Here is a 13136-nt window from a genome sequence, read left to right as displayed (position 1 = left end):
GACGACGCTTTAATAAACAGTTAGCTTTGATTAATTGAAGCCTCGGGGGGTTTGTAGGAAAACACACACACAGTCAGTGATCAATGGCTTCCATGTGTTGGAGCTGCAGCTCTGGATGCTGAGAGTGTATGAACCGTATGAAACCTGGAACGCTCCTAATAACCAGTCTGGTTTAGTAAAAGCTAACGGCTAGCTTTGGATTCGTGCTAAGATAAACAGACCTGGTTGATTTAGTTATAAGAATTTTTTGTTTTTCTTCAACAAGAATTTTAGAGGGTGATATTTGTAGCGTCCCAGGTTACATTCATTTAATGCACTGGTTTTAGTAAATGTTTTTATACCTGGCTTAGCCTCAATGTCCAGGTTAGACCAAGGACATTAGCTTTAAGGACACGTTAATGTGGAGATCAACTTGATCACTCTCAAGTTAGCCTGTTAGCTTGGAATAAGCTTCTATGTCCAGTCAGCTTTAAGGACTAAAAAAAATTAATTCAAGTATTTCTGTGTTTTTTTTTTTATCAAAGATAATGTTCAATTTTCTCCAAAGCACTAGTTCACATAGCTGCTAAAAAAAACACCTGTAGCTCAGACACCTCGTTGTTTACATGCTGAAAACTGACCAATAACAAACATGGAGGGTTTCTGTAAAATAAACAGGAAATGACCTCATTTGTCCTCCTCAGGTTTTTCCGGGGCGACTACACGGTGGAGGTGGCGATCAACGACTACCTGGACATCTACTGTCCTCACTACGAGGGGGCGGAGTCGGCCGAGCGCATGGAGCACTACGTGTTGTACATGGTGAACTACGATGGCTACACGACCTGCGACCACCACAGGAAGGGCTTCAAACGCTGGGAGTGTAACCGGCCGCAGAGCCCCAACGGGCCGCTCAAGTTCTCGGAGAAGTTCCAGCTGTTCACGCCCTTCAGCCTGGGCTTCGAGTTCAGGCCGGGACACGAGTACTACTACATCTGTGAGTACTACTACTACTACACTCAGTACTACTACATCTGTGAGTACTACTGCACACACTCAGTACTACTACATCTGTGAGTACTACTACACACACTCAGTACTACTACATCTGTGAGTACTACTGCACACACACAGTACTACTACATCTGTGAGTACTACACACACTCATTACTACTACATAGTACTCAGTCAGTACTACCACATTTGTATATATTGGTAGCTTCAAGAACATGTTAGCACATAGTTAGCCTCTATGTCTCGTTAGCTTCAAAGACATGTTCATGCCTCCTGGGTCCAGTTAGCCTACGGTTGGCCCCAGATTTGCCTCTCTGTGCAGTTAGCTTAGCATTAGCCTGTAGGGCCTGGGTCCTAATCACAGAAAGCAAAGCAGCTGTAGATGTGGCCTAACATCTGCACAGGACTACCCCAACAAGACACAGAAAGGCCGTCAAGGCAGATGATGGGTAGTTTTATGGAGTGTAGTCCGGTGGTAGTCGACAGCGGAGACACAGGACGCTGTGACTGATCTCTAACCAGTCTGTCTTGATCTGACACAACAAACCCGACCTCATGCTGCTGGAGTGAAAGAGGTTTAAAAAGCCTCTAAAACACGAGCTGCTGCCGTTTGGTTCTGTCTAGACATAATTTGTCGTCCAACCTGGAAAACATTTCCTAAATTGTGGCTCATTTGGTCTGAAAGGCGTCCAGCAGAGACACGGGGCAGTTACTTTTAAATGACACTTAATGACATGAGTGTTGAGCTGCAGGTTCAGAGCAGGAACATGAATGAAAGTCCTCTGCAGGTCAAACACCACAAAGACTAAGAGCTGGGGGTTTGGTGACATTAAAAAATATTTTATTCAGTCTAATTAAGTTCTCAAGCTCAAAGCCTGAAAACAGACCTGTGATCACGTTGAAGTGATGACCTTGAGACCTCTCACATGGTGAACAGTCTTTTTGGGGGTTTTTTTGGATTATATTTGATTACACTTAAATTAATTCTTGTGTGCATCAACTTTTTATTTTTGCCTTTTGATTCAAAGTATGAGGAGATGAACTAATGAACTAATGAACCTTCCCTTCCTCTGCAGCGTCGCCTCATCCCAACCTGGCTGGGAAACCCTGCCTGAAGCTGAAAATCTACGTCAAACCAACCAGTGAGTTTCTCTTCTTGTCTTCACACAAACTCATCTAAAACTTTTCATTATGAGGTTTTAAATGAAGTAGAGGAGGAGGTTTAGTCCATCAGGAAGCCTTCTGCGTGAGACAAGATGAAACAAACACACAAAACATTTTCAACTAACATAACTCACCACCTCCAGTTAGCTCCAAGGAACTGTTGTTGTTAGCTTGAAGGATTGTTAGCTCAGAGTTAGTCCCCACGTCCAGGTATTGGTAAGGACTCGTTAGCTTAGACTTCTATATCATGATAGCTACGTGGACCTGTTAGCTTAGAGTTAGCCTTTATGTCTTGTTAGCTTCAAGAACGTCTTAGCTTGAAGTTTTCTACAGGTCCAGCTAGCTTTAGGGATGTGTTGGCTATGAGGTTGCTTCTGGATTCAGTTATCTTCAGTGACTTATTGAGTCAGAGTTAGCCTCTATGGCCAGTTAGCTTCAAGGAACTGTTAGCTTGGAGGTAGCTTCCGTAGCCAGTTAGCTCAAAGAACTTAGTGTTAGCTTAGAGTTAGCCTCTGTGTCCTGTTGGTTTCGTGCTTCAGGTACCGACTGAGACGTTCCTAAACATTAAGAAAATCAGCCTGAAGAAATTTCTTGAAGTGCAGTTTAATTATTTTAAATCAGAGTTGGACTAAACTATTTCACTGCTCCTGATCGTTTATCGATCAGAATCATTTCTAAAAGTGACGGAGCTCAGACAGGATCTCTGTGAATTCTTAATGAGTCCTTGGTATAAAACTGTAAATGTCAGTTAGAAGCTGAAGCGTGAAGCCTGCCAGCTGTCTCCCTCCTTTAGTTTTAACTGTCACTGCAGGAAAAACAGCGTTAACACATTAACACCGCCACCGGCTGGAGAGAGACGCTGGAGCAGGAAGAGAAGGTGTTTGGTGGATGTGGAGGTGGATTATCTGCCGAGGGAAAACAGTCGAGCTGTGAAACAGAAAAGAAACCACTCTCAGCAGGATTTACATATTTACATTAATGATCCTTAATTCTCTCACAATAAAAGAGACTGAAAACATTAACATAATAATAAATTCTTCTCTAAAGGAATTCAATTCTAGATTTTCATTTTAATTCTCAGATTTATTTTCAATAAACTGAGTGAGCTCCACTAAAGTCAGTCTAACTGCTTCTGTTTAAATGATCACGGCTTAATTATGAATGAAGAGAAACTCAAGAAAAAAATGATATAAAAATAAAAATGACTTTACAGACTGAACGTTCCAGCAGATAAATATCTTAAATTGTCTTTTAAATCGTCCCGACGGCGTCATGTGACCCAGACGGTGGGATGTTATTTCTATTCCTGCCTCGTCTTGACGTTCTGTATCATCGGTGAGATTTTATAACAGCTGACAGCTTTAAGACTCGCCCCGTCACTCAGTCTTTACCGTTCACCGGGATAAGAGGCCACGTACTGCTCCTCACATCTCACTTTAAGACGCTCTCACGGGACAAAGAGGAAGACATCGATGGTTCAGAGCGTCTCAGAGAAATGAACACGCCGGTTGTTTTGAAAAGTTACAGAGAGATTTTTAAAACGTGTGTTAAGATTTAGAAACAAAAAGAGAGTAAGTCTTTACACGCTGGTGCAGCGTCTTTATTTAAGCTAAGGTCTGTCCTCCGGCCCACGGCCCACGGCCCCCGGCCCACACAGAGCCTACACCGTAGGACAGGGCTGCTCACTTACAGGTTTAACATGAAGAAATGCAGCCGGGCCAGTTAACAGCAGGATCCATTTGATGTTTTATGGACTGTGAGATAAATGAAAGGATTATTTTACCTTTTATATTTGGTATCATGATAAAAAGAGCATAAAACACAATAACACAGCTGTAACTGAACAGAGCCTGAGGGAGCAGAAATATGTTTTAATTTAAATAAAAATTAAATAAATAAATAGAATTAATTTCTGTAAATAATAATAATTCTGGTCACATCTTCGTCAGGTCGACAAACTAAATGTGTCACAGCTGCAGCGACATCATTGGTTTCTGGTCGTATCTGAACTCATTCATTAAAAAGTCCATAAAAATATTTTATTATTCATGGTAAATTAAACACAGGCTTGGTTTTAAACTGGATGACAAACTGAATAAATATTTGTGGGTCCAGTCGGAGTCATGACACGTTTTAGCCTCGGTGTCGTGGCTCTACTCGTGTCAGCGCCGCTAGCAACGCTTCTAAACGACACGGAGGCAGAGTGTTGCATTCACGGTCTGGAACAGAGGCCGGGCCACGGGGGGGGGCTGGTTCTGGGCCGCCTCAATAAGTTCATATGTCTCCATAGCAACAACAAGCATGTCCCCCGTCGTCCCGTAGAAACATTCCTCTGTCGTGTTTGTGTCGTAGGCCTGAAGACGTGATCTGTTTGTCCCGTCTCTGTGAACGAGTATCTGGTAACGACTCCGTTTCCCATGAACACCTGCAGACGGCCTGATGAGTTTACTTCCTGTTTGACCTCTGACCTCTCTTTCAGACGACTCGGTGTACGAGTCTCCGGAGCCCTTCCTGACCGACGACACCACCGGCGGCTGCAGCCTCGCTCTGCCGTCCGCCGTGTTGCTCTCGCTCCTGCTCGTCCTCCTCCTCGCCTCCTCATAGCACCTCCTCCTCCTCCTCCTCCTCCTTCCAGCTGGACCGAGCTCCGTCCTCCAACCCGAGACAGGAAACGACTCTGGCTCCCTCTCCCTGACCTCTGACCTTCACCTGAACACCACTCGGCTCGGCGGCTCCAATCAGAGGTGGCTGAGGTCGGCAGTGGGAGGAGCCTGGAGCAGCGGCGCAGCGAAGCAACTTCACGTGGATTATCTGGGAGGACGTTTCTGCTAAAAAGACAAATAAAACAGTTTGAGGTGGAGAGTCCAGCGACTCCCATGTTCCTGATACCAGATATTTCCTGAAGCCACGTCTGCCTGAGGACCAGGGATCTGATCGGTCTGATGCCAAAACTTTTCCAAAGACATTTTTCTACAGCACCCCTTTTCAAATTGACCTGAACGCGTTTAGCCGTTAACTGCAAATCTACTGATCAGATTACACACGTTTGTTTTGCGTCGTACAAACAGAACAACAAATCTAAAATCCAGTCTGGCAACACAACATCTGGGTTTCATTATGTGGCCGTTTTATATGAATATACAGCTCTGCATCAACTGGACAGTCCTCCAACCAATCAGAGACATTTGATGCACACAAAGCCCCGCCCACACTATTTGATTGATGTTTACTGGAAGAAAGTCATTTAACGTTCACAAGAAGAGCCAATATTTACAGGCAACTTTCCTTAAAACTCAGATTTAACTTTAAATTATGAGAATATCTTCAAGAAAGTCCCGACATCAGCGCTAATTACAAAGAAAAGATTTACTAACGTAGTTTCTAAGTGTCTGAATCGTTTTAGCCTAAATCAGTATCAGATGAATCTTTGAATCTTGGAAATAGCAGTTTAACAGAACAAGCTAACGTAGACTCATAATACCAGCTAGCGTAGCTTTACAGATCTACTGGACAGGCTAACACAACCCAACAGATTTACAGGACAAGCTAACGTTGCTTTACAGAGCTAAGCTACAGGCTAGCTTTCCTTTTAGAATTTACAGGACAAGCTAACACAACTTCACGGAGTCACAGGACAAGCTAACGTCACTCGTTGGATGTTGGTGAAAGTACGACAACCACAACGAGGCCTTCCTCACGGTTTCTCTCCCTTTGGAGTCAAGCAGCTGAATCCTGTTAAAACACTGATGTGTTGTCTCTCAGTGCAGGATCTCTGACTAAATGAGGATTTAAATCAAACAGTCAGTGTCCAACGATCAGAGTGAGAACAGGTTTCAGTCCAGTCTCTGAAGGACGTAAAAGACATGCACAGAAACGTCCATCCAGTAGATCTGTCTCTGAAACGTGGCGGTCAGCGGAGTTCAGCTTCAGGCGTCGGCTCAATAAAACAAAGACTGAACTCATCCAACATATCTCATGATCAGATTTGGTCTCAGCGCTGGACTTCATCGACAGACAGAGCATCATCATCATCATCATCATCATCGTCGTGATCATGATGCATGAACACCAGCACAGAAGGAACCTTCCCACTGACGATTACAGCCTCAGAGACGAGCTGCAGCACCTGATCGGATTAATGCACCTGTCCCCGTTACGTTTAATAAACACACACATCCATATAAGGAGATAAAATGGCCGCTGTTGAACTTTAGATCTTATTTAGCTAGCATGTTCTAAGATGAAAAGCTAGTATTGTGGTGTAGGTGATATCACATTATGTCTGACATCTGATGACCCCCAAAACATACTGCTAGCTGTGTGGCTAAGCTAGCGTAGCTTCCCATATTTAGAATATTTAGACAACAAGCTAACATAGCTGTGTAGTTTTACAGTGCAAGCTAACATAACAGATTTACAAGAGCTTCATGGAGAAGCTAACACATATAAAAATTGGTGGACGGATGAGCTAACCTAGCCTAGCTAACCTAGCTAACGTAGCTAACGTAAATATAAAGCAAATTGTTAACTCTGTTAGCTTTTACTTTCAAACCACATCTGACAAACTGTTCGACTCAAATTAGACCTGATTTCTGTGACTGTAATCGTCATCGTCTCTAATAATTAAAACTAATAATGAGGCCGTTCTCTCTCTCATCCACCTCCAGTCCTCCTTTCAGTCGGCGGCCTTTCGTTTCTGTAAATCTGCCAAAGACTCTTAAATTTTTCTATTCGATGCTTCTTTAGGGGGCAGGCTAACAGCAGCTAGGGGCTAACAGCCGCTAGGAGCTAACAGCCGCTAGGGGCTAACAGCAGCTAGGGGCTGACAGCAGCTAGGGGCTAACAGCAGCTAGGAGCTAACAGCCGCTAGGGGCTAACAGCCGCTAGGGGCCAAGCTAACGATGCAGGGGCGGGGACATTCAAAGGGGAGGAGTCTTTTCTCTTTTGCGGCTTTGTTGTAAAAAAAAAAACAAACAAAAAAACAAAAACAAAAAAACAACTGAATGTCAAAAATGGCCTTTTCTTTCCACTGGTGCTGAATTTTTAATGACTGACAAACAGCGACACCGTGTGGTCGAGGTGAAGCTTTTCATCTAATCCACACTTTGGTTCTCTTCATCTCTCCATGTCATCCCTCCATCCCTCTGCCGGTGGAGGGCAAGTGTGTCCTTGTGAGTGGACGAGCAGGGGCATGCTGGGAAATGCAGTATATCTATAAGCGAACGCACTGTGACGGAGGACAGACGGACGGACGGACGATGTAGCACTTGGACTCCTGCGAGAGCGGCGGATACTTTTTTATTTTAGTTTTGTGACATTTTTGTTTCAAAGGAGAAAATTCACACGAGACATGAAGTCATCAGCGGAAGGAATCGGTCCGATGTTTGTTGTTGTTGTTGTTGTTGTTGTTGCTGTTGTTGTTTTGTTCCTGCTTGCATCACAATGCATTCTGGTCTCTGTAGTCCTGTGCATTCTGGTTCTGTTGGTGATTAATGGTTCGGTGGGTTTTCATCGTTGATTTCCATGTGGATGGAATCAAGTTTTTCAGCAGCGTAAGAAACAAAGAAGGAAGGAAAATGTTCAGAGAAATGTTCCGATGTTGTTTGTTGTTTTTTTAGTTTTTTGAGAGGGAGTGAGACGTCCCTGCTGTCTCTGGTTTACAACATCTCTGATGTTTTTCTACATCCAAATGTCTGCATATTCTATTCTTTGAAAGACAAAAAAATCTGTTTTTTGTATATTTTCTTATTGGATGCTTATGAAGTCCAGTTGTACAGAATGCATTTAACTGATTGGCTAAAGAGCCAACGAGGGGTCAGAGGTCACCAGGCCTCTTCGGGGACATTTTCTTTTGCCTGTGCTGCATGAGCAGGAAAAAGTAAAGCTTCAGTTTACTGAATTTATTTGAAGAAGAGAGAAAATGTTAAAATAGTGTATGAATCTGTGTTTGATAAATTCACCACCAATAAATAAATAAATAAATAAATAAAGCTCCTAAGACTCGTCTCCTGCTTCGTCCAACTTGTTTCAGTTTGTCCAGAGAATATGACAAAAAATACCAACCAGAAAATGAAAAGTCAAAAGTGTCTAATGCCTAAAAAAGACAGAAAAACTAGAAAAATAATAAATGCTTAAATGTCTCAAAAATATGAACTAATAGTAATTTATATGTCTGTTTACAAATTGTCCAAAAAAACACAGAAATCATAAAATCTGGAAAAAATATAATACAACTGTAGTATTCATATCCTGTCCTAGAAATTCTGAAAATAAAAAATAACAAAACATAGTCTGAAATGTTTTTATTATTTTTTGCAGTTTTTTATTTTTTATTTTTTGAGTAATCTGATTACATCACAGGAAGCCTTCTTCTTGTGTTCTCATCAGAGCTGTGAATCAAATAAAAAGTGATCTTCAGACAAACTGAACAAATGTGAAGAAGAAGAAGAAGAAGAAGAAGAAGAAGATGATGATGATGATGATGGCAGCTCTCCAGCCCACGCTGTCTTCATTATCTCGTTGTAGGACCGTTCCTCTGGGGCCCGTCTGGAGAGGGTTGGGCTGGAGGCCGGCTGTGTTTGGCTCAACGCCTGGACATCACACCCCCGTCAGCCAATCAGAGAGGAGAACAGACAGACGGTACTTCTTTAAACATCTGGATTAACTCGTCTTTTGCTGGATCATCAGAAATAAATGACTGAAAGAGAAAAACAAAAGAAAATCTGTTCGACATTTTAACACTTTATCACAAAAAATAAAACTAAAAATACAAAGCGAAGCCAGTGAATAAAATCAATGTTTTTACTGTTTTATCTTTGACTTCCTGTGTCCTGTTTCTCTTTGTTCTGTGTGGACATTTGACATGTGAGTTGTGGACTTTCTTCCCTGCTCTACTGTCCCACCACTGAACTGTCCATGTTTTGCTCCCTGGCCTCAGACTTGGAGGTGCTGGGGACGACGGACACATGCCTGAGGTAATGCAGAGGACAGTGACCCCAGATACTCATTCAGGACCCCCCCCCCCCCCCCGATAAAGGTCCCTGGAGACCACAGTTGTAAGCATTGATCCACCTGCACTACCACCACTCAGGGAGGGAAAGAGGAGAAGCCAAAGATGTGACATATGAAGGTTCAGGCTTCAGAGCCTCAGTGTCCAACGTCCCGTCTCCACAAGACACAGAACATCATCATTATATTTACTACCTAAAATGACAGGAACCATCCTTGAAAAAACATTATTTGACGTGTATTTTAGTGGCCCAAGCCCCGCCCACCAACACAGAGGAGGCGGAGCTTGTGGCCACTGGTATAAGATAAAATTAATTGGGAGCTATTAACCTCACTCCTCTGACAACATCAAGATGACATGTTGATAACAGGAGCCTCATAATAATAAGAATAATAATAATAATAATACATTTTATTTCTAGGCGTCTTTAAAACACCCAAGGTCACCGTACAAGTAAAACAGTTTAAAATCATGACAGACATCAAAGCATTAAACTACAAGTATAAGACTCATGTTCTGCTCTGTGGTTCTATGGTTCCTGCCTCCAGCTAACCACCGTGACGTAGGACATAAAAGAGTCTATTGTGTAATACAGCTGAGCCATGCAGCCATCTTTAGTGTCTGTGCAAAGGTTTTTAATTTGGTAGAAAGAAAAACTAAACCCCTAAAACAATGCAACGCTTTTCTACCAGAAAAAAGTAGAAATTTAGTTGAACTGTTGATTTGACAAAAAAAAAGAAGAAACAAGGAGGAACTCAAATGTTATTTTTGATGGAATTTAATGAAACTGAATTAAAGGAACTAAAATGAAAAATGAGGGAACAAACCGGAGTACCCGGGGAAAACCCTCCGTACTAAAGTAGACAGCAGCACAAGCTGACAGAAGCTGAGGACAGGGAATCAAACCCTCGCCTTGTAGCTGTCAGGTTGTACTACTGTCCAGTGAGGTGAGTCTTAGAACTCTAAAACTGACCTCACAGTAAAGGGGAACTACTGTTGTTACAACCTGGACCTGGACCTAGCATAAAATACCATCGTTTACTCACCCATGTAACTTTTGTGTCATTTGCCCTTGTTCAGGAGATTAGATCTGCGTATATACATGTAGTGGGAGTGACTGGGGCACCGAGATGCAGCCTCTAAGTAACGCATTATCTGCCACGAAACTCATTCATTTCACCAATACTGTGTTATCGTACGCTAGTGCTATTCCCCGTTGAGTCTGAAGTTACCTGTTATCATCATCCAGGGTCTGTAGACTGACCTACAGACCCTGGATGATGTCTTCTGACCTGGATGATGTCATCTCTTAGCGCCGTGCGCACCTGCAACGGTCGGCTTGTTTACCTGTAATCTGCTCCTGCTATGGTTCGTCCACAACCTCAGAATCGGCACGAGCACTTGGAAAAAAAATAAATAAATACATCTGCACCGCTCCATGGTTTTCTATCATCTGTCATATCTGTGTGGGGATATTGGCAAACTGTCGCCCTCTGCTGCTGAGAAGGTGTCATGAACAGAAGGTGTGTGAGAGAAAGAGAAAGAGAAAGAGGAGGGGGGGTGACAGTTCACCTATGGGTCTCTCCCACATTGAACGGGGGGGGGGGGGTCCACTGTATAAAGGGCTAAAGGCAGTCACACCTTGACTTTCTTCCATATAACACACATTTCATTCCTAATATTATAAATACAGGCCTATAATTCCTGCACGTTTTTGTTTTTATGAATTGTGTGAAATGTCCAAATAAAACTAGTTAATACAAAACGATGATGTGGTCACCAAGGTGAACTGGTTTAGTCTTGACTTCTGGTCGTGAGTGACAGCGTTGGAGGATGGAAATCTGTTGATTGTCGAGTGTCCAATAAACAGAGATGGACAGAAAAAGGTCAAAGCATCAGGTGACCAGTTTAGGAACAAAAGAAAAGATAAAGGTCTGCTATGTTCTCTCTGTGTGATTACAGTATCATGTCATGAATGAAGGGCTAATGGTAACTGGTGCTATATGTTTTTCGGAGGGGGTCCGCCGCTGTACATACGTACCCCCTGAACGAGCTAACCTTAGTGTCAAAGTGTGAACCGCCCCATAGGAGGTTAAAAGTCAGTCTGTTAAGAACTAAAGGAACATTTTAGACGAGATGGAACGTCTTCAAGAAACAAGCAAACCCTGCTGCTTTCATTTCTACACTGAGTGTTATTTAGTTGGGAAACCTAGGAAAGTTTTAGCACTTAGAAATTGTAGGTAAATTGTACAAGGACGATCATCAAGTAAACTTTACGGATACAAGTTTCTTTTACCAACAAAACTCAGGTAATTTACTGATGATTATTAATATGGTCCTTCAATTTTAAACTCTGACTGCTTCAAACTTAATCTCACCTAATCTCAGTGATCAATGTCTTTTCAGCGTCAACACTTTTTCTAACTTTTATTTATGGACTATATTTAAGTAACATTTACACATTGTACATAATTTTTCTGCAGTTTAAATTGCCTAAACTTGTTCTTAATGTTTTTGTTTATTGAAACGATGACTTTTAAAAAAATGAGGCAACCATTTAATACAACAACACCTTTATTTTTCTTAAGTGAAAAAAATAATTTTTTCAATAAAACATTTTCCACCAAGTTTGCATGGCAAAACAACAATAAGGTATAGTTCAGCCTAAGATTAACTTTTCGTTATTATTTACTAACCCCTTTGTTGATTGGTGAAGTTTTGTTAACATTCATGTTCTGTGAGTTTGAGAGGTGTTTTTTTCCCACAGTGAACATTATCTTAGCTTCAAACGTCCAAAAATACGTCAATAATCAATAAATGTCTCCAGCGTCCTGTAGCTTGAACATTTCATCTTTTTTGAATCTGGAAAATACAGACAGAAATAAACCAAACCTCATCTGAACTTTTTCATATCACTATAAAGTCAACTTAAAACTTATGAAGTGCAAAACACTACACTTTTTTTTTCTTTATTTTACCTGAATAGATGACTTTGTTGTGACACAGTTTACTGTAGCTGCTGCTCCACTTCACTGGGCTTCAGGACAAAAACACAAAGACAAACTACTGCATTAAAACTACACAATCATGGAACCACAATAAACTGTATCACTGTCAAACCAATGTATTTTTAATAATACGCTGTCACATTAAACCAGCATCTAGTGAAAGATTAATAAACATTTCAACGTTTCATAAACACAAAATAAAACCAGTCGTTCTGTTTAAGAGGGAGATAAAACCCTGAATGATTAACCTTTAAAATGATTTAACTGCTCTGCCTCCATTAAACCAGACCGCGGCGCTGTCAACGTCTTGTGTTTTCGCGGGCAACGAAGCGCATGCGTGCTGTATGCGCGTCACAAGGCGCATGCGCGGATTCAAAACACGCAACTATCAAGTTATTATTATCAGTTGGTATTTCTGGGTTCACGTGCAATGACAATGAAACCTTTGAATATTATGTGAAAATACCTAATAGAACTTACTCTTCCCACACAGTTTATTACATGAAAGACATTTTTACTTGATTAATTCCAGTTCTGATACTTACAAGTATAAATTGTGACAGTTAACCTAATAAATATTACTACACCACAGAATCATTTTTTTCAGTTCACCATGTCAACGTTGTTGTTTGTATTCTGACGGCACAACACCACAGAGGAAGCTGCTGCAGATGGAGCAGTCCACGAACTCTGGAGGGAAAATGTTCTGCAACCTGGTGAAACCAAAGTTCAGGTGTTTGCCGTGGTGTTATAAAAACGGTGCTGCGTATGAACAAGGAAACATCCTCCCAGAGGTGAAGCAGGGTGGAGGGAGCATCATGATCTGGGGCTGCTGTCAGTCTGGACATTAAATACACTGAGAACATCTTTTACTTTGGACCTTCAGGTGTCAGGTGACATTTCTCCGTCCTTTATTCCATCAGTACTGTGGAGGTTAGTGGTAACAAACTGGTGGGACTGGT

At 41.9% G+C, this 13136-nt stretch overlaps 1 protein-coding gene across 1 annotated transcript in view; it reads left to right on the top strand.

The window, feature by feature from the left end:
• The window catches only part of efna2b (ephrin-A2b), a 52395-nt gene extending 44201 nt beyond the window's left edge, over positions 1–8194 (top strand). Inside the window, exons 2-4 of the mRNA XM_084547965.1 lie at positions 684–976; positions 2070–2135; positions 4637–8194. Coding sequence (XP_084404091.1) covers positions 684–976; positions 2070–2135; positions 4637–4761 — 484 coding nt within the window. The 3' untranslated portion in view covers positions 4762–8194. The remainder of the gene's footprint in view (positions 1–683; positions 977–2069; positions 2136–4636) is intronic.
• The last annotated feature ends 4942 nt before the right edge of the window (positions 8195–13136 follow it).

The sequence above is a fragment of the Chelon labrosus genome (assembly GCF_963514085.1).
Source record: "Chelon labrosus genome assembly, chromosome: 7".
NCBI classification, from domain to species: Eukaryota; Metazoa; Chordata; class Actinopteri; order Mugiliformes; family Mugilidae; genus Chelon; species Chelon labrosus.
This window is presented reverse-complemented; position numbering and strand designations above follow the sequence as displayed.